This window comes from Armigeres subalbatus, chromosome 3 (genome assembly GCF_024139115.2).
Source record: "Armigeres subalbatus isolate Guangzhou_Male chromosome 3, GZ_Asu_2, whole genome shotgun sequence".
Classification (NCBI taxonomy): Eukaryota; Metazoa; Arthropoda; class Insecta; order Diptera; family Culicidae; genus Armigeres; species Armigeres subalbatus.
This window is the reverse complement of record NC_085141.1, coordinates 229,852,367-229,874,370: the sequence shown is the minus strand read 5'-3', so window position 1 is coordinate 229,874,370 and position 22,004 is coordinate 229,852,367. Positions and strand designations below refer to the sequence as shown.

At 39.7% G+C, this 22,004-nt stretch overlaps 1 protein-coding gene and 1 long non-coding RNA gene across 2 annotated transcripts; both read left to right on the top strand.

The window, feature by feature from the left end:
- Positions 1 to 16,757: 16,757 nt before the first annotated feature.
- LOC134222339 (uncharacterized) lies at positions 16,758 to 18,921 on the top strand. Its single transcript, XM_062701500.1, has 3 exons — positions 16,758 to 16,879; positions 17,003 to 17,365; positions 18,901 to 18,921. Exons 1-3 carry the CDS (start codon positions 16,850 to 16,852, stop codon positions 18,919 to 18,921), a joined length of 414 nt encoding a protein of 137 aa, XP_062557484.1. The 5' UTR covers positions 16,758 to 16,849.
- Positions 18,922 to 19,561: 640 nt separating this feature from the next.
- Positions 19,562 to 20,529, top strand: LOC134224337 (uncharacterized). Its single transcript, XR_009982914.1, has 3 exons — positions 19,562 to 19,636; positions 19,691 to 19,751; positions 20,318 to 20,529. It is a non-coding gene; the product is annotated as an uncharacterized LOC134224337 (long non-coding RNA).
- Positions 20,530 to 22,004: the final 1,475 nt, after the last annotated feature.

The window sequence follows — 22,004 nt, the reverse complement described above, 5'->3', positions numbered from 1 at the left end:
TTAACGATTTGAAAATGTGTTTACATACCTGTATGGGCAACAATCTGTTCAACATCTTACCCAATATAATACCAAATCCAACGAAACTAACTCTCACTATATAAGGACTTTTTTTTAATATCATAATTGCGGGGAGAATGAACTTTGACATCTCAGAGAATCATTAAAGGTGGAATATAAAAACTTAGATTGAGAAGTGAAAATGTAACAAATGGTAACTAAGCTAGTTCCATTAATGCCATAACTTTAAAGCACGAATATTTAAATATAAGGAACCTATTTTAATGAATTTGTTGGATCTTGGCTATTTTTTCCAGTGCTAAAACACGTATTCATGGTAGGAAAGCTGCTTGTTTCCAATTTTGACATACAAGTTGATTCTCTCATAGAAAAAAGTACATGTAAAAAAGTTCGCGGAAGCGACTTTAAAACGAAAGTTATACTACAGTAGTATGCTAAAATCATTGGCATATCACGATAACATCCCGTATTAGTTCAGTTAAGTGCACTTTGGAAAGTAGTCTCAGAGAGAAAACAATTTACGTAAAATACAACAATGCTTATATAAAAGAGAAATACTTCCTGATGTGATGAATACTTTGTCGATTGGAATCCTTGCAATATCTTCGATACAATTTTCCACTTTGATAACATCAACGTTAATATATCCACAACTAGCAAACCACTATAATACTCTTATAACATGATCACGTAGTAACACTTAGAATACGAAAAAGACCTAATAATATATTTTTTAAGCGATTCGAAAATTATTGACAGAAAAAAACCGACAGTCAACCGTTCGCGGCAAAGCCTACTCAGCAACTCCGTTAATTTATCGTTATCGCCGATAAAGTTAATTGTGATCAACGTAATCGCTTGCTGCGAAAAGATGAATTAACTCAATTATTATCGGAGTTCGATTAAAGTTACGCGATTAAAGTTGGTATACAATTTTGGCAGAAGCCGAGAATTGGAAAACCATTGATTGCAGCCTGTTGACTAGAGTTGATTTTGAAAAAAAGGGCCGAGCATCGGGGTCGGACCACTTGTACTTGCGCATGTGCTGGAAAGTTTGTTGTACGAACGTCGATTGGAAGGACATGATTGGAGCGGCGCGAGGAGATTAGCAAGGCGAATATCAGCTAATGTCCACAACCTCGCTGTAGACGGGAGATGGGTAGGAAGCAGGTGCCAAATAGATGTAGCTGATCTTGTACTGTAGATACTTGACGTTTAATTAATAGAGAGCTGTAGCTGCGGCGCCCTTGGCGAAATCTTTTTTGGGCGCCCCTCTCTCGAAAATTTGCAATACAGTCGCCTCTCCACATCTCGATATTGAAGGGATCATCGAGATAGGGAGAGATCGAAGAATGGAAGGAAAATTGAAATGGGTACTAGATCCAAAAAAGCTCGTTGCTATGAAAAACGACAACAAATAAAATGTCATTTCTTGTTGTTGATCTGTTTGTTATTGTTTAAAGATGGTCTAGTAGCCTAAAAATTTGAACATATCGACATAAGGAGAGTGAATCCAGAACAAAATATGATCAGAGCACATCGAGATAGAGAGATAATCGAGATAGGGAGGTTATCGAGATGTAGAATGCCCAAATGTATGTAGATTGAAGGGACCGAGGAAACCATCGACATAGGGAGAGATATCGAGATGTAGAACATCGAGATGTAGAGAGTCGACTGTATTTAACAATCCAATAACATTTTGAATCCCACCCTAAAGTTTTAAAATTTTTATTAGCAAGGTTTTCTTCACTATGTTGGCTTATCTTGTAGAACAGTAAGATTAAAAAGTTTAGTGGCTTGAAGATGCTTCATATAACAAGCAGTGTATTAGGCTGTAGGTCCCTGGAATTAATTTAAATTTTGTGAGCTTTTACACTAATTTGCAAAATATGGTGAGATATGTTAGGAACTTGGTAGAGTCGTGGGCATTCCTGGATCCTCGTATGGAATCTGTTGAAACATCCAGGCTGACAGATCATTAAAATTGCTGAAAGTTATCTATTTACAGCTCATAGTGTCCTACTCTTAGTGGAGGGAACTGACGTACTTGCAAGTACATAGCAGAGAAAAGAGATTTGAAAATCGTGACAAAACTAATGTCAAATGGTTGGAACAAGAAAATCCAACTCTGAAATGGATCGATCGATGATCGAAATCGCTATTGGATTTCTGATCAAGAAAGATACATATGGATGGATATGGATGTTGGGTCAATAACATCCAACTTTGAAGTGGTCGGAATCTATGAGAGCTTTGATAAATGATAACCAAAGTAGTCATTTAAATATATTTGTTGAACGGCTACTCAGACTTGCAATTATTACGAGTTTTTTTTATTTACCCGACGTTTCAACACGGGGATTGTGTCTACTTTTGTGCTTTGTCCCTTGAAAAAGACACAATCCCCGCGTCGAAACGTCGGGTAAATAAAAAAACTCGTTGTAATAATTGCAAGACTGAGTAGCCGTTCAATAAATATAATTAAAACGTACAGTCAATCCATAATCAGAAGTCATTTAATCAAGGCACATTATCACTGCTTATCGTAATGCCGCCAGGTCAAATGCGTCCATGATGCTAATTTTATGGACTAAATGAAGTTTTTCTGAATGAAATGAGAGAATTTGTCTTAAATCTACACCATCCTTACCCTAACCCCAACCCGATATAAGTCATTAGCGCAAAAGGTCTTTTACAATTTTGGTCAACACCTGTGGCAGTAATTGTGCCCGAAAAGACTAAAATAAATACTCCCCCTAAAAAATTAAAAAAATCCCATAAAAAAATAGAAAATTGCCAATAAAGAAATCAGGGTATGAGCAATAAATAAATATAAAATTTCCACAAATAAAACAAAATTTCCATAAACAATTAAAAAATTTCCATAAAACAAAAATAAATAAGCACTTTTCAAAGCAAAAAAATGCATTTATAAAAGAAGAATTTTCCATAAAAAAAATAAAATGTTCCACGAAAAAAAAAACAAAATTTCCATAAATAAATCAATATTAGCAATAAGAAATTACAAAATTTTCCACAAAATAAATATGTTTTTCCCATAAAAAAATAAAAATTTTCCACAAAATGATCAATAAAGAGCAATAAAAAATAAGAAAATTTCCATAAAGAAATATAAAAAAGCAATCAAACTATGCTTTTTTTTCCATAGATGACCCCTTCTTTAAAAGCGTTTAAAGTGCATGTAAAATTTCATCAGCTTTATTGCTTTCTTGTATTTTTTTATAAAAATTTTCTTATTTTTTTTATTGCTCTTTATTGATTATTTTGTGGAAAATTTCATGAAAAAAAAAATATTTTGTTGAAAATTTTGTATTGGTTTATTTATGGAAATTTTGTATTTTTTTCGTGGAACAATTTCATTTTTTTATGGAAAATTCTTCTTTTATACTAAATTTTCATTTTTGCTTTGTGTTTATTTATTTTTGTTTTGTGGAAAATTCATAATTGTTTACGGAACTTTTGTTTTATTTGTGTAAATTTTATATTTATTTATTGCTCATACCCTGATTTCTTTATTGGCAATTTCATAATAGTTTATGGAAAATTCCTAATTTTTAATTAAAATTTTATTTTGCTGCCGCTCGGAAACAATCCGATTTACAATTTTCAAATAACTTTTTGAATATAAGTTTTCTAGACTTTTTACAAGGGTCCAACTTGAAGACGGTTCCGAAAGGCTCAGAGAAATCGAAAGGGCAGTCAAAGTTTAGGCCAAATCATTCGACCTGGTTTTTTTTTTTTGAGACAGAAGAAAGATTAGATTTCTTGGAATATCTCTGCCATAGACCTTTGGACTTTATGGTCGGTTTGTTATTATTTGGTTATTATTTGACCATGTAACGAATAAAATTGTTCTGTTTCTCATAACGTTATTCTTGATTCCGGCGCCCTTGGCGGGGGCCAACCCGGCCAACCCCACGCTATGACGCTGGATAACACCAAAAAGATAACAAATTAGGTACTCATAATCGGCGATTTCACAACATCAAAACAAGTTATCGATTTGCTCTCAAGCTTTGCTCGGGTGTTCCTTTTTCGCGGTGAGATTCAATTAAACGAATGGTTTTTTTCTCGATGGGCTCACAAACATATGGTTAGAGTTAGTGTAGTTAATGTAGGGTGATGGAAATGCGTTCGAAATTGATGAAGATTTTGTAACGGTCGGCTAGCTTCGCCGTCCGAATCGGTTGGAGTAACCACTTCGCTTAAGCGCCAAGCAGGCAAAAAGTTTCCCCTGCATGCGAAAAGGTAAGATTTGTATCCCGGCGAGACTCCTCAAGGCGAGTCCTTCAAAAAAAAAAAACAACCGAACCGGCGAATCGTACCAACTCACACTCTCCAAACTCTATCGTTAGACGGGTCAATGGGGAATCAAAATAACGCATGCAAAAATAAAAAAAAACTCAGTTCGAGCGGCGGAATTAAAATGTATTTTTAATTTCAAGCTTAAGCTACAGGGTTCGGCTCTTCTTTATCGACCCTTCAAAGTAATTGAGTTCAACTCTCAATTGTGGCAAGTCCCTTTTTTATTTATCTAGCCTATGGGGAGCGACCCCAGTATTCTAATCCCCCTTGGGGCGGTACCGGTGGTCAAGGTCCACCAGCTACAAGCGAACGAGTCTTCGGACCTTCCTAGAGGCCACGCGACGTGCGTAATCCCCTACACCTACACGGACGAAACACCTTCGCTTGAAGGATATTTGGTTCTTCAAGCGATAACACACAACATTAAAATTTCGGTCCCATGGACTAGAATATTTGTGTCGAACATTTACCTTGACCTTGAGCAATTTCAATCACCGAATTCCGATTCGTAGGCAAATACACTTTACCTTTCGTTAATCTACAGACATTAAACATTAAAATAGGAAACACTAACTCTCTTACAAAAACTCTCATTTCCAGTAAAAATAACTAGGCGCACTTGAGCCTTTTATCACGTCCTCAACCACTTGGAAAACTCTCGAGAACTATGGGATACAATGTAAATTAACATTTATAATATTGAAAGCTTTTTGCTTTTTATACTACTAACAATATAACTTTTTCTAGATTGGCTAGCAACTAGTACAATTTTGCTTCCACTATCTTCGGGACCTACGTCCGTTCACTATGCCGATCGACTCGAGAAAGAACGATACTCGGACTAAAAATAGATGACCTTTACCTTGGCCATTGCGTAACCGCGAGATTCCCACACATACATCTACTTCAAAATTTAGCAAATCATCTTTTCTAGACCATTGGCCATACTGTCCAATTCTGGAGCGGAGCGATGTGATCTGCTTCGCGATCCGTTAAAAATGGATGCTTCAAATTCTCGCCACCCATAGCGCTGCCGTCGATTAAAATTCTAAAATTCAAATCTAACCCCTATTGGCTCTCTTTTAACCCGAGGAGTGGAAAGTCCTACCATTTTTTTTATTTTGAACAATCACCTTCTTGTAACCTTGTTACAATTTTTTTTAAATTCGAACTCTTGTGACATGTGATTAGGGCCTTCTATGCATTACGTAACCCCCAACATGCAGACGAAAAGAAATTTGCTGTGTATAAAACTCTGATTCTACTAGTGGCCCTTCACTGACATGGATCGTGAACTTTGAAGGAGTCTGACCAGAAAGCTGTCATGGAAAATTTGAAAATGGTATGTAGCGCAGACGCGTGAATCACGAGCTGTAACAAGTGCACAATGAAGAAAATATTGTGAATCGTATAAAGTACCGCAAGTCGAGCACATCTGTATACGGACCTTTATGCCGAGGGAAGTCTAGAAAATTTTCAACCCGAAAATTTCCTTGACCGGACCGGGAATCGAACCCAGCCACCTTCAGCATGGTCTTGCTTTATAGCCGCGCATCTTACCGCACGGCTAAGGAAGGTCCCCAAGATTTGTTTGATTAATCGAAATAATTAGAAACTATTTGAAATTCGTTTGATTCAATAGTACTGAGGCAGAATCCTGTCTGACAGCAAAATCAATAAGTGAATGATTTTACACAGAATGGGATAGGGTTCCTGTTTAAGTAAGAATGAAGTCCGAAAACGAAATCAATGCAGCATATGTTGGAACCTGTCTTCACCAAACCACAATCATAACTCTTAGAAATAAGTCTCAATATCTCAATATTTATTCAATATGATCTGGTCGGTCGAAAAAAGTTCTACTGCGGGTGAGTCTTTGCTGTAGCCAATTGGCCTGTTTGTTTTGAACGTAAGTCCTGTGAACCATGAAGTACATCGTTTCATATGCATTGACGAAAAGGGCATATTGTTATTGTTTCCCCTGCACTAGCGCTGCTGTGTGCTGCTGAAGTGCCTACATCGATGCCAAATGGCCATCATCGGATCGACACAACTAGGAAAAACAAAATCAATCCAATGCCTCAGGATGCAGCAAAAACAATAACAATAGGCCATCAATATTCTATCAGCCGAAATGTTTATGGTGTCCAGGCGAATGTTTTCTCTATAAACAGTTGAAGCAAAAACGAAATTGGTCAGCTTTCTTTTATTTCCGAACGCAACCCTATGCTTTGCAAGCTTTCCAATGTTTACGATGTTATTCTATGGTAGTAGAAATTCGAAATGGCTTGGATTTGGTCCAGCTCTGTGGATCAGCCATCGACGTGATTAAGAAAGGGTTCAAATCTGATGGTTATGCTCGATTAATTGAGAATAATGAAATAATGAATTAAATAAAGCGATCTCCGTTTTCCCATGTGCTATGATTGTATGTTAGTTTCTGACAGGACTTGTAATTGAACCCTAGTAACGCCATTGGAATACCCAATCTGGCACAATTATTTTTTTCCTCATGACTGCGGGAATCATAATCTAGTTTAATTTGCAAGTTGAGCCCGATTGCAGTCTGTATCTGGCATGTTATCAAAAACTGGTCAAAAGCATTCTACATCAGCACACTTTCCGTTTTTGCTGCACTACCCGTCTGCTCTGGAGTTATGTATGAGGAAGCTTTCATAACACAACGCCCAACATGTGTCTGGTGCAGTTAATTTAAGTTTCAACACCACCTGAATCTATTCGAAACACATTACGGCATGTAGCCGGCACCATTTAGAATTTCATATGAGTAAAGGGACATGCTTTAAAAGCTGAACAAGACCTGATTTGAACTTCTTTAGCACATATTATCTCAGCCGGTGGCACAGCAGCAGCAGAACAGCAACGGAGGTAGACTGCAAGCCTTGTCAGTGCCCCTCCAACTCGAATCAGTTCTCGGCTGGTCCTGGGAATGTGAACTGCTGGAGAAGAAAATCGTTTGCCTCCGACAGATCCACGTATATTTTCGCCTTGTTCCGGTCGATGATGGTGGCGTAGAGAGACGTAGCATGGGGGCGGAAACTATGCCGCAGACAGAAAAGAAACTCCTTCAACCAGTTCTCCAGATTTTCTTATCACAGCTCCTCAATGTGCCGGCAGAACACGTCCACCAAACAGCCCGGTTCTACTTCCACTTCGTGATGTCATTGGTGGATACTTGAAATTGTGCCTGTTCTTTGCAGTGGTTCCCGGGTGGTTCATTTGGGAAGCGGTCATGAACCTCCAATTTGAATCGGTTGGAAAAACTAATCACACTAATCTCTTTTTTCAAAGTTTTTTTTTTTAAATATAGAAATAGATCATTTAACGAAATACAATAATCATAATTTATAAAATTATTTAAAAAAAAACAGCATTATTAAAGTACAGTCGCCACTCCACATCTCGATATTGAAAGGACCATTGAGATTAGGAGAGATCGAGGAATGGAAGGAAAACTAAAATGGGTACTGCAAAACCTATTTTTGCGCCCAAAATGGGGGAGTGAAATGGAGCGTAAAAAGAGGGAGCGTTATTTCGAATTTAGGGTATTAGGGTCGTCATTGTTTTCGTTATAATAGTCGTCCAATTATTTGAGTGCTAAGGCCTTAAGATGTTCTTGGTGCGCCAAGAAATAAAGAAGTCAAGTGGTATATTTAGTATTTATAGTTTTTCGAGAACCTCCGGAGCTTGGACCTGTGTTTTGTGATACATAGGATAGAATGCAACCATTGAATATGTTCATGGTAATCCAAGAAAAAACCTGGAAAAGGCCTTAGGATTTTTACGCGTAACCAGAGATCTTTCGGATTGTTTCAAAAGTGGTACATGCCCTCTATGGTACATAGAATAGATTGCGTCCATTGAATATGTTCATGGTCATCCAAGAAAACCCTCCTTATGGATCCTGTACACCTCCAGTGGTGCAAAGGGCCGACTTGTGAGATATCCATCCTGAGAAATGTCCAACCATTGCTTTAATCTAATGTCAGGTTAGATTTCGGTCGACTTCTTCTATTTCTTTATTGAGGCTTCGCCGCCATGAGCCTCTGGGTCTGCCTCTGCTGCGATGTCCCGCTGGGTTGCAGTCTAATCCAGTTGTGAAGCCACCAGGCCCGAATTATATACCGCAGGCATCTGTTGATGAACACCTGCAGCCGTTGAGTGTTCTTCACTCATACACACCATGTTCGCTAGCGTATAACAGAAAAGATTTCACTTTAGAGTTTTTAGAGAAATTCGTATTTTGGTGCGTTCACTTATCTGCCTGTTTTTTCAGATATTTCTTAAACTCGCAAAAGCAGCCCTTGCTTTTCTTGCTTTTGAAAAACCTGGAAAAGCCCTTAAGATCTACACGCGTAACCAGAGATTTTTCGGATTATTTGAAAAGTGGTACAGAATTCGCCTCCATTGGGTACAAAGTTTGAACCACAGACTTTGACTCTATGGAGTTCTTAGACTACCTGGAATCAAAATCGACAATAAGAACTGCTTAGGATACAAACGTATACCAAAAAGGGGTCACACATGTTCATGGTCATCCAAGAAAACTCTGGAATATGCCTTAAGATCTACACGCGTAGTCAGTAATCTTCAAAAGTGGTGCATGCCCTTTGTGTTAAGTAGAATAGAATGCGTCCATTACATATGTTCATGGTAATCCAAGAAAACCCTCCTTATGAATCCAATACACTTCCAGTGGTGCAAAGGGCCGACTTGAAAGATCTTCATCCTGTTACGATGTGTTTATTCTTCAATAACTGCCTCCATTACGGAGGTTGATCCACAGACCTTGACTCTATTGAGTTTGAAAACCACCTGGATCCCAAAACAACAACTAGAACTACTTGGAATACAAACATACCAAGAAGAGGCCGGAGGATGGAGGGACGATCCACAGACCTTGGCTCTATGGAGTTTGAAAACCACATGGATCCCACGACAACAACAAGAACTACTTGGAATACAAACACATACCAATAAGGAGTCACACAACTTTGCCTCATATTAATGCTTGAAACTTTTTTTACGCTCCTGTAAGGCGTAAAAAAGGAAGCGTTATTTTGAATTTGGAACATATAAAGAGGGGAGCGTGCATAAAAAGCGGTTATACAGTACTACGGTCAACATCTCGATGTCTCTCCCTAAGTCGATTGTTTTTTCAATATATTTACATAGGGGAAAAGACGACTTTGGCAGGTTTTGTTCTATTATTGTCAGGGGGGTTTTTGTCGACCGAATTTTATGAAATTTGACCACAATATTTTTTGATATGGAAAGAATGTTTAGGGCAAATTTGAGCATAACCAGTCATTCCCCCTACATACTTTTTCATTTTCTAAATGTCGATAATCTTCCTAGCTAGATATATCTCTATCTCGATGTGTTCTGGTTATATTTTATTCAGGACTCTCTCTCCCTATGTCCCTATTTTAATTTCAGGACTACTAGATCACATTGGAAAATAACAAACTCATCAAAAACAAGAAATAACATTTGTTTTGTTGCCGTTTTTCGTAGCAACGAGCTTTTTTCGATCTAGTACACCTTTCAGTTTTCCTTCATTTTTCGATCTCTCCCGATCTCTCCAATATCTCAATGCCCTCTTCAATATTGGGATGTGGAGAAGTGACTGTAGAGTGCAGATCGGAAAAGCTTGTTGCTATAAAAAAAACGACAACCAAGCAAATGTCATCTCTTGTTTTTGATTTGTTTGTTTTTGTTCAAAGACGGTGAATATATCGTCATATGAAGAGAGAATCCTGAACAAAATATGACCAGAACCCATCGAGATAGAGAGATATCGAGATGTAGAAACCTCAAATATTGAAGGAACCAAGAAAACCATCGACATCGGGAGAGATATCGAGAGAGAGATATTGTACAATTCTTAATTGATTTCTGGCTGACTAGATTATATCCAATATTTTCTACCTGCTGAACGTCGAATCATTACCTATTAGAGATGGGTTCTCTGCTCAGGAGCTGTTCGGAAGATTCGATTCTTTACATTGAGCTAATGAACCGTGGATCTTTTTTTGAAGAACTTCAGCCCAGCAGCTCACCTAAAATTGATTACATTATTGTCATAAAGTAAAGCACGAGCCTAGAGAAAATCCTTCGAGTGTACGTATTCGGGTACGCGCGCTGTTGTATTTTGTACAGCACAAACCCAAAAAAGCACGCTCGTGGTACACAACACAAGCGAGCTTGTAGGAGCATTCCAGTCCAGTACCGCGCACGTGCTGAACGTTTATTGTTTGCACCGCAAGCACCATCAAGCCAAGCGATAGCACTATCTAGCTAAGCAACGGATTTTTTTTAGGGATTTCCGTACAGTAAAGATCTGGTCCGTTGTCGAGCGGCCGTCAACGAAGCCTTGATAACTTCCCACGAACTCATTCACTATTGGTTATAGACGTCGGCAGAAGATCTTAAATAACTCTTCGTATGCGGTATAGAAGATGGTGTAATCGTCATGTTTTTCAACAATTTGATATAGGCCGTCAATTTGCCAGCTCTAAGAAATCATTGAAAGTCATAAGAATGTTGATTGCATGCTCGTTGTTGTCTGACGATGTTCTATCAAAGATTTGTGGAATGGGTAGAGGCTTGGATTTTAGAATTTCGGTAAATTTCCAAAACGATATAGCACAGTCTGTGAGAGCACAGATTTTATTTGAGAAATCATTATTTCCAAGGTCCACTATTCGGGCTTGGGTATTGTCAACTAGTTTGTGTAGAATGGAGCGATAGTTTTGTTCTTCGGCTGCAGACGGAAATCAGGAAGAGGTATGCGGGCCCATTTGCTGGTACGTAGATGGAGCAGGTGGTGCTGGAGCTTGAACCGACGCAGCAGGGGGAAGAGTCATTTGGCCGACACCTATTCGGTCGAATGCCACTAGGACGAATATACCATTTGGCTGAACAGACCATAAGGCCGAAAGTTATTCGTCCAAAGGGTCGTTTGGCCCAAATAGTCATTTAGCCGAAAGGCTCATTTGGCCGAAAGAGTCGTTTGGCCGAAAGTGTCGTTTGGCCGAGAGGGTCATTAGGCCAAAAGGGCCATTTGGCCGAATAGGACATTTAGCCGAATAGGTCATTAGGCTGAATTGATCATTTGGCCGAATAGGTCATTTGAAAAATGAGAAATTAGAAGCAAGAAGAGAGACGTTCCAATTCTCAAATGACCTATTCGGCCAAATGTTCTATTCAGCCAAATGAATTTCTGCCAAACGACCCTTTCGACCAAATGACCCTTTCAGCTAAGCGACTCTTTCGGCAAACGACCCTTTCAGCCTAATTACCCTTTCTCCTTATGACCCTTTCAGCCAAACGACTCTTTCGGCCAAATGACCCTTTCGGACTAATGACCCTTTAGGCCAAATGACCTTTTCATCCAAATGACCCTTTCAGCCAAACGACCCTTTCTACCAAATGACCCTTTTGGCCAAATGACCCTTTCGGCCAAATGACTTTCGGCCAGGTGGGTTTCAGCCGAATGAGTTGTTCGAACTAGTGGCCAAATGGCTTTCGGCCAAACGACCCTTCCCTGTTTCCCTCGTTGCGCGCAGGAAGGCGGTTCTTCGGCAGGGTCCTGGTGGAAGCTTTCTTCCGAATTTCCAGGAACGCTGCCCGGTTTGGTCAGCTCTTGGTGGTGGCCCGATTTAGGTCGCCGCACTCAGCGCATTAGAGATCGGCCACCTTCATCTTGTCGCATTGGTCGGTTACGTGATTTGTTTTTTTTTTTTTTTTTGTGTCTTTATTAAGGAGACTTTCAGCCCGAGGCTGGATCGTCTCCGGACGTGATTTGTTGCAGCGAGGGGTCATATGACAATTCCTGGTGCCGTGCTCAAAATTGAAACAATTTGTGCACTGTGTGACATCCCGGTGCACACTCCTGTCGCGCTCCCAGTCAACAACAGTGTAGTTGATAACGCTGATTTGTTTCAGATCCTTCTACGCGATATATTCATGCTCTAGGTGGATAAGTTGAGCTGATCACGATCAGACATCATGCACGCGTACAAAAAAGGATGAGACTGAGCAAAGATTTTTACGCACACATAAAATTTAGCGTACGCGAGTCTCACGAAGCTTGTGTACCTCATATTAACATTGATGAGTCGCATTGAGACATCTCAATGCGATCAGCTCATGCGCTGTTTGCCATGGCAAACCTTTGCAAACAACAGCGAAGGTGCGTAAAACAACTTGGGCGGGAAATTTTCATTCAATAATATCGTCTTCTAAGTAACGCCATCTATGTATTCCTAGTGCATGAGATGAGTCTCATGAGACGTACTTGAGACACGCTCACTCAGTTATTTTTGCGCGCACTAGCTTCTCTCGTCGCACCGATTCGATGCTACGTGAGCTTGTGTAGCTCATGGCACACGGTGTGAAAAAATGGATTATTATCGAAGTTTCATGTACCTCTGATTTTTTTTCACAGAAAGTTAGGCAAGGTCATTAGAAATGAGGTACGGGGTGTTTTAAAATATTTCACCGGTGATTTTTTGAAAAAAAGTGATTTTTATTGTTTTCTTCTCTAATATACCAACATATCGTACAAAAAGTCAATTGATAACCCAACAAAGGATCAATCATTGTAATTAATCCTCAAAATTGAGAATGTACACATTTGTAGACTTTTTAGTGTAGAAAACCTATCTTGAAATAGATCCAAATATTTGAAAAAAATATCAATTTCTGTAATTCAAGCCTTCCTAAACTATGTTTTTATTATTATTTTTTGCGTTTTTCATCTTTTTAGCAATTATCATCTTTTTCCAGCCCAATATGGTTCTCTATTGAATGTTTTATTCACATTTCTTTTTTCCGACATTCGCACTATGAGACCAGCCCATTGTCAGTCTGCCATATTTTAAAGGGTTCATATTTTCCTCTATATACATCTATATTTCATCATTTGTGGGGTACATACCATGTACAATAACCTTACTGAATATTGTTCGCAGCACATTTTGCTTGAAACCCCCAAAACCTTACTGGCCAGCTTCTTATAACTACCACGCTTCATGTCCGAAACAGGCTATTGGATGGAGTTATACACAGCAAATTCCATTTCCGGTTGCATGTTACGGAAGCTATATTGTTGCTACAAGCACAACTGTCTCACATTTGATTGATTCCATATTTTTTTGGATCATTCATACTTTTATGAGCAGTAATCTGGTAAGCTGTAAAAACCGTTTTTGCACCCAAGTAATAATTATGATTTTATAATGTTTTTGAAGATAGCGAATTACTTTTCAGGTGTGCTATGAAACCATTATACATAAGTACAACGATGTTACTAGGGATCATTATCCCATTTCACAAGCATTCCAATGTGAACTATTTCTTCAACGCCTCCAATCATCTCCTGTACATCTTCTTATTTCTATTTCTATCCGTAGCAATGTACTTCATACTGGTAGTGTGAATAGATATGTGCTTTCTCACTATCTCAATCTTCAGTTAGACAAAAGTCTCCACCACTACTCTTGCGATTGTTTCTTAAGGAGCTTAATTTCATCTGCAAAACCTAGGAGCATATGCATAAGCTCTGCCAAGATGAAGGACATAATTACATGCAGAGACAGAGATAAGCTTAGTGTTGTTTTTGCTAAGAAAGTAAAGGGGATATGTTTGAAGATGTATAAACAAAATTTACCTTTGAAATGCTGACAAACACTGACACACACTAACAATGCTGTAAACACTGGCAATGACGTTTCCTATATGAAGATTGTCTGCTTTAAACAGGGTTACCTTCGGCGTACATAACCAGTTTTAGGTCTAAGTTAGGTCTCGTACAATACCAGTAAAGAAAAAGAACTCAGATGGAAACGAAATTCATTCGCTTTTCATAATTCCTCAATTCTTCGGGTGGACAATTACGGACATGAAACGTTAAAAGCAGCCTAGGATACTTTCAGATTTTTCTAGCGGAAGAGGCTGCGTACAATACTCGATGAGAGGCCAAAAAATACATGTGGCTCATACGCATGAATTACAAGCAAAATCCATCATCAAAGGAGTGAACATTCTGAATCTCATAAAATACGGCGCACTTCAGTGGGCAGGTCATCTAGTAAAAATGTCAGAAGATAGAAATGCAAAAACAATATTCATCAGAGAATAATATAGATGCCAGAGATAGAATAATGTTTCAGCAAAGATTTCAAAACATAAAAAATAACACTAAAAATACTTTAGAAACGCTTGAACTTTAAAAATATTTTTCAAAATTTTATTCCCGTGTCAAGATAGGATATCTATATAGATACGAGAAAGGCAAAAAGGCTACAAATGTGTATATAATCAATTTTGAGGGGTAAATTACAATGATTGATCCTTTGTTGGGTTATCAATTGACTTTTTGTACGATATGTCGGTATATTAGAGAAGAAAACAATAAAAATCACCTTTTTCAAAAAATCGCCGGTGAAATATTTTAAAACACCCCGTACCTCATTTCTAATGACCTTGCCTAACTTTATGTGAAAAAAAAAATCAGAGGTACATGAAACTTCGATAATAATCCATTTCTTTACATACTGTCTCAATCATGTATTCACGAGAATTAAGAGACTCTGATCACGATATTTCCTCGTCTGGTCATGACATCTTGTGAACTGCGGTGGGATTAAGCCAACAGCCCTTCCGTTCGGCGATGAGGTAGTTCTCTCGAATATTATGCAGTCCACACGGCAGGTTGCTCATACTCCGGCCGGTTCCACGAGGAGCTAGGGATAGAAGATGCTGGGTAAGAGGTAGAGGACGAAATGGAACCACATTTTCAATTCCTGATGAGTTCGAGTTTTTTTTTCTGGTCTTGTCGGCCAACAACATATTCGTTTTAATAAAAAAAATCTGTAAAGTTTGTCAAATGTGTTCATTGGCTATGTTGCTAATTTAATGTATGTAGAAACAAAAATTCACCAAAAAACTTAATAATGTGCAAAATCAACTTTCACTTCGCAAAGCCACGTTTTTCTTATTCTGGCTTCCCAACCAGCTTCAGGAACCCCTGCCTGGTGTGGCGTATCAACGGGTACGAAATTAAGTTGTCGCAATGAGCAGAACATTTCCTATTTTCATCCGCACAACGACGACCGCCGCTCTCGGATGTACATCTTCAAGTTGCCCTCTCGTATAACATATTTTCCTTTCGTAACATTGTGAACATTATGTAGCTTTTGCTCTACAGCCGGCAGGCTATAAGATGCGCTGCTCCAAAATGGGGTTGGGTCTGATAGCAGAAATAGGAGAACCAGTAGTGGTCGGTGGCTGTACGACATCGTCATCATCATCATCGTCGTCGTCGTCTTTACTCCGTCCTCTCGGCTAAGGTTTGCGTCCTCCTTTGCTGGGAATGTCCACATGCAGCAGGCCCGCTGCATCTACGCTATGGTCAAAATTATCAGTTTCCTATCATGATGAGACCTGGGGGCGGACTAGTTGAAGCGTGCAAGACGTGAAACATTCGATCTTCGGAATAGGAACTCGGAAGGGGAGCTGATCGTGAGGAAGGAGAACCATGTTTGCACCATTTGGAATCAGTAATGGCTTTGACCTGAAAACTACTGATCTAGTATTGCAGCAGCTGGTAAATAATGTACCACCTCTGTGTGCATCTATTAAAGGAATAGAATCCTGGGCAAGTGAGCAGTTGTGAACATGGTCCCGACAAATACCGGGAATTACTACGAGTGGTGATTTGATTTCAAGTCAAAGAGATTTTATATTGCTTTAGGATGAATAAGGAAGGCGATATGGGGAGTGAGTTAACACTTTTGCTTGAGCTTCGTCAGCTATGTGTGAACCTGATCGGGGAATCATTTGATACAACTTGATCTGAGGCTACTTTCATCTTCGCAGACTGAATAATGTCATGACTCAGAAATGAATAATCAAAGAGTAACATCGCGAGATAGATTAATTAATTCCAACACAACTCGAATACTTTTCGGGTACTTGAATGTTTACTTAATAAATTTCACAAATGACCATTAGGCTCAGTTTAAAAAAAAACACTTAAAAATAATATTTATGCTGGGAAAATAATGTTGGAATTTGAAGGCCACACAGCACGGTCGCATGAGAAGCATTCATGAATATCACGACAGTCCAAAAACCAACAAAATCAATTAGGGCAGCAAGCTACATTTTTTTCTAGCTGCTTTTGATTGCATTGTCCAATAATGTCAAGTGGTTTCTTCTTGGAAATCGCACGACATAATCAGCCGGCACAAAGAACGTGCCGCTCTCGACCTACAAACACTGTGGATATGGCACAGAGCGGTCACGCCGCGCCGGTTGCGTTGTCGTCGTCGTTGCCGCAGTCACCACCTATCTCTATCCATGATCAAGTGGGTACTGCTTAGTGTGGGCAGGCCATGTTTTACTAATTATGTTATGATAACATTTAAACTATAAACAGCCGGTACGGCGAGATGCAAACCACTTGAGAATGCGAGATTTGTCGTGCTTGGATAAATTGGTAAGATTTGGCGGTTCCCTGCGGTTGAACAATTTGAAGTGCACGGTTTGTCATGGGAACGAAGCAACATGTCAATAAATTTAAGATTAACTCTTTCGTGTCTTCCTTTATTTGTTTACGTAGGTACGAATTTCACAGCCTGATATGTGTAAGGACATAAACGGGAACCTTCTTACGAACGAGCGTGAGGTGATCCAAAGGTGGCGGCAGCACTACGAAGAACACCTGAATGGCGATGTGGCAGACGAAGATGGCGGTATGGTGATGGACCTGGGAGAACGCGCGCAGGACATAATCTTCCCGGCTCCGGATCTCCAGGAAATCCAGGAGGAGATTGGCCGGTTGAAGAACAACAAATCCCCTGGGGTTGACCAACTACCAGGAGAGCTATTTAAACACGGTGGTGAGGCACTGGCTAGAGCGCTGCACTGGGTCATTACCAAGATTTGGGAGGAGGAAGTTTTGCCGCAGGAGTGGATGGAAGGTGTCGTGTCCCATCTACAAAAGGGCGATAAGCTGGATTGTAGCAACTACCGCGCAATCACATTGCTGAACGCCGCCTACAAGGTACTCTCCCAAATTTTATGCCGTCGACTAGCACCAACTGCAAGGGAGTTCGTGGGGCAGTACCAGGCGGGTTTTATGGGCGAACGCTCCACCACGGACCAGGTGTTCGCCATTCGCCAAGTACTGCAGAAATGCCGCGAATACAACGTGCCCACACATCATCTATTCATCGACTTCAAAGCCGCATATGATACAATCGATCGGGACCAGCTATGGCAGCTAATGCACGAACACGGTTTTCCGGATAAACTGATACGGTTGATCAAGGCGACGATGGATCGGGTGATGTGCGTAGTTCGAGTTTCAGGGGCATTCTCGAGTCCCTTCGAAACCCGCAGAGGGTTACGGCAAGGTGATGGTCTTTCGTGTTTGCTATTCAACATCGCTTTGGAAGGGGTAATACGAAGAGCAGGGATTAACACGAGTGGTACAATTTTCAATAAGTCCGTCCAGCTATTTGGTTTCGCCGACGACATAGATATTATGGCACGTAACTTTGAGAAGATGGAGGAAGCCTACATCAGACTGAAGAGGGAAGCTAAGCGGATCGGACTAGTCATCAACACGTCGAAGACGAAGTACATGATAGGAAGAGGTTCAAGAGAAGACAATGTGAGCCACCCACCGCGAGTTTGCATCGGTGGTGACGAAATCGAGGTGGTAGAAGAATTTGTGTACTTGGGCTCACTGGTGACTGCCGAAAATGACACCAGCAGAGAAATTCGGAGACGCATAGTGGCTGGAAATCGTACGTACTTTGGACTCCGCAAGACGCTCCGATCGAATAGAGTTCGCCGCCGTACCAAACTGACAATCTACAAAACGCTCATTAGACCGGTAGTCCTCTACGGACACGAGACCTGGACGATGCTCGTGGAGGACCAACGCGCACTTGGAGTTTTCGAAAGGAAAGTGCTGCGTACCATCTATGGTGGGGTGCAGATGGCGGACGGTACGTGGAGGAGGCGAATGAACCACGAATTGCATCAGCTGTTGGGAGAACCATCCATCGTTCACACCGCGAAAATCTGACGACTGCGATGGGCCGGGCACGTAGCCAGAATGTCGGACAGTAACCCGGTGAAAATGGTTCTCGACAACGATCCGACGGGCACAAGAAGGCGAGGTGCGCAGCGGGCAAGGTGGATCGATCAGGTGGAAGATGACTTGCGGACCCTCCGTAGACTGCGTGGTTGGCGACGTGTAGCCATGGACCGAGCCGAATGGAGGAGACTCTTATATACCGCACAGGCCACTTCGGCCTTAGTCTGAATAAATAAAATAATAAGGTACGAATTTCATTTTTGCTTGATTTTACACACCTATCGAATGAAGGCAAATGCATTAATATGAAGGCAAATAGATGTAAATTGAGTCCTGAAGCCCTACATCGTTTGTGGTTCCAACGATGGTGCATCGGTCGAGGATACATGAATCGATGTTTTATAAATTAGGATAATAGAATAAGTCAGTAGAAATAATATTTTTGTGCTTGAGACTTTTCAAGACATGCTTTGGGATGAGCAACGGCTGTTGCTGAAAAGGCAACATATCAGAAACAGATGAACCATCAGCCCAAAACGTCAGGCCCATATATTTACTGTCAAAAGTTGAGATAAATGTGTTTTGCTAGTGTGTTTGAATTAGGGATCCTATAATGAGAGATATGCGAAAGCGGCCATTGTAAGCCAATCGAGCATTGAGAACTGTCAAAACGTGAGCCAAATGAACGTTGTTATTGTTGCAGATTGAGACGAGGTTGAAAGGTATTGAGATAGATTTTAAGAAAAGTTTCATAGAATAAACAGTTTGTTTTACTTTCGCGAGTATGGGTAATCTAGTTTATGTATCGTGTTTCGCCTATTTGTATTGCACTTTTATTTTAGTGATAATTCTTATTTAAACACTGTTAGTGGACAGACAAACATCCCCATAAAAAAATTGACAGCTCCGAAATTTTGCGATCACCCGACGAAATCGGGTGACCACCAAATCGACCTATTTTCATACCGACGAAGTCGAATGTCGTAGACTACTTAATTTCGTCGCCAGATTTGTTGAACAATTAAATTGTTGCCGATTTCATCGGTAAAATAATCGATTGATTGCATATTTGTTGCTTATTTTGATTGCCTGATTAATATGCAGACGAAATCGGGTCCCTGTGTTTATAAATATAAATTGAAGCAAGTGAGTATTTGATATTTAATTAATTAAATGCGAATTATATGTGAGTTTTTACAGTACGAGGCACATCCCAGAACACGTCGGAAGACTAATTCTATGTGATAAACAGTTAATCAAGGTAAGTTTTCCAATTTAGTGAGATTTTAACAGTTGTGTAGATTACTGGATCCCAGAGGAAATTCTATAAAGTTTGGAAATGATTTTCAGACACTCTAGTTTAGTTTTAATAAAAATACAAGGAGAGAAACATCCGGAGGAAATTTTTTCCCTGGTTTGAGGCTTCGGATGATCAGTCACAGTTTAGAACTGAAAAGTATGACAATTTTCCCTGTAACGGGAGGTTGGGATGTTTGATTATCCGTACCATCATTTCGTGCATCTCACTCTAGAAAATACATCCAACTATCTGAAAAGAGAATACTAAAGATTATTTTCCAAATTGTCACAAAATAGAATGAAGATTGCGAGTTCATAAAAGTAGCATCATACATATTAGTAAAATTTTCCGTCGGACTTTGATCCCATGTATTTTAAACGTGGTTAAATGGTTGGTATTCTGTGCTGTCAATCAAATTGATACATGGGGGCGTACTAAATTCTCGAGGTGTTGAACTATCTTAGGCCAGTCTGAGAACCGAACAGTAATCACTTTCTTGAAAGATTCAGTATTTTCTTTGCTTGCAGAATTATGCAGTTTGAGACGATTCCAAAGGATAACAAAGTGTTTGTGCACCAGGCCCTGTTCCCACCAATATCTACGGAAGTATGGGCATTCCTCAAATAATCGCCCATGCCACCCGATTAAACACCCTATTTGATCGGATTGCATTGTTTTGCACACCGATCAATCTATAGATTTAGTCAGATCCACTCAATGATAACATTTAATAAACCGATTTAACACCCTATTTGGTCTGATTTCATTATTTTGCTCATCAATTAATCAATAGATTTAGTCTGAACTGCTTCCTAATAAAATTCAATGAATCGATTAAACGCCCTACTTCGTCTAATTTTATTATTTTACCCATCGATCAATCTGTAGATTTAGTCTAATCTGCTACATAAAGAAATTTAATAAATCGATTAAACATCCAATTTCGTCTGATTTCAATATTTTCCACACCGATCAATCTATAGATTAGATCTGATTTGCTCAATAATAATTTTTAATAACTAGATTAATCATTCTATTTCCTCTGGTTTCATCACACATCATTCAATACGAAATTGACCTATCATTCATTCGATTTTATCGATGTTGGTCTACCGATTTCGTTTGGCGTCGCGTCGGCTGCCTACCCTGTAAAAGTCCCATAAGGCTCGGTGAAACAATCTATAAATTCGTCGGGTCCTGCATAGGTCGATCGTACCGACGTGAACCGATTTAGTCGAGGGGAAAGTCGGGAGGATTTTTTATGGGATATTCCAAATTGTTATCAAATGCAAAGTCATATACAAGCTTCAATATTTTGCGCTGCGGCAAGTGCTGGAAGTGTTTGGTAACAAAAGTAACAGCGTCGCTAAATCGTCTGGAAAAGTATTTGCATATCTCTCATTATAGGATCCCTAGTTTGAATCATATTATTCCAAACGTCAAACAAGACCATAAATCAAGTTTTCTATCGTGCTGAAGTGATAAACCACAAAAAAATCCGCTGCTTGTCACTTTTATTAAAAAGAGGGGAAGTCGACGAAGAGAATCCTCTCTTGCGACATTCGCCCTTATTCTAGATAGAGCTTGAAATGTCGAGTAAGCAGTTTCCATCGATTTTAAACTTTAAAGTAAACAATGTTCCTTTCGACTTTTAAGTCAGAAGAAAAACTGACGTGTTCAGGATGATTAACTTTATCGTTCTCTGAAAGAAAATATCGATTCTTCATTTTAGGACGCAATTGATGGAAATAGTGGAATCTATTTTCCTAAAGTGATATTTGGTCACTCCTCACGGAATCCAAGTTTCAAAGTGCTCGCGTTTTCGGGGGCACACCACTCGATACGGAGGCGGCGCACAACTGTCATTTTTGTTGATTTGGCTTTGCTGCGTTGCAGCATGCGTGAAAAAGTAAAAATGACAGTTTTGTGTTGCTTCCGTATCGAGTGGTGTGCCCCCGAAAACGCAAACACTTTCAAACTTGGATTCCGTGAGGAGTGACCGTGAGGAGTGAACTGTTTCTAACTTTTGAAAACTACGACTATATCCCTGAGAGAAAATCAGCTTTCAGCGACATCTAGGAAAAGCATTACAAGAAAATTACATATCGTGCATTGGGGTCCATTTGGACCAAAGATTTCATCATGATCACAAGAGCTAAAATTTTAACCGATTTTCGATCTTTAAGCACCAAACGGAAGCTGTAGTATGCTATA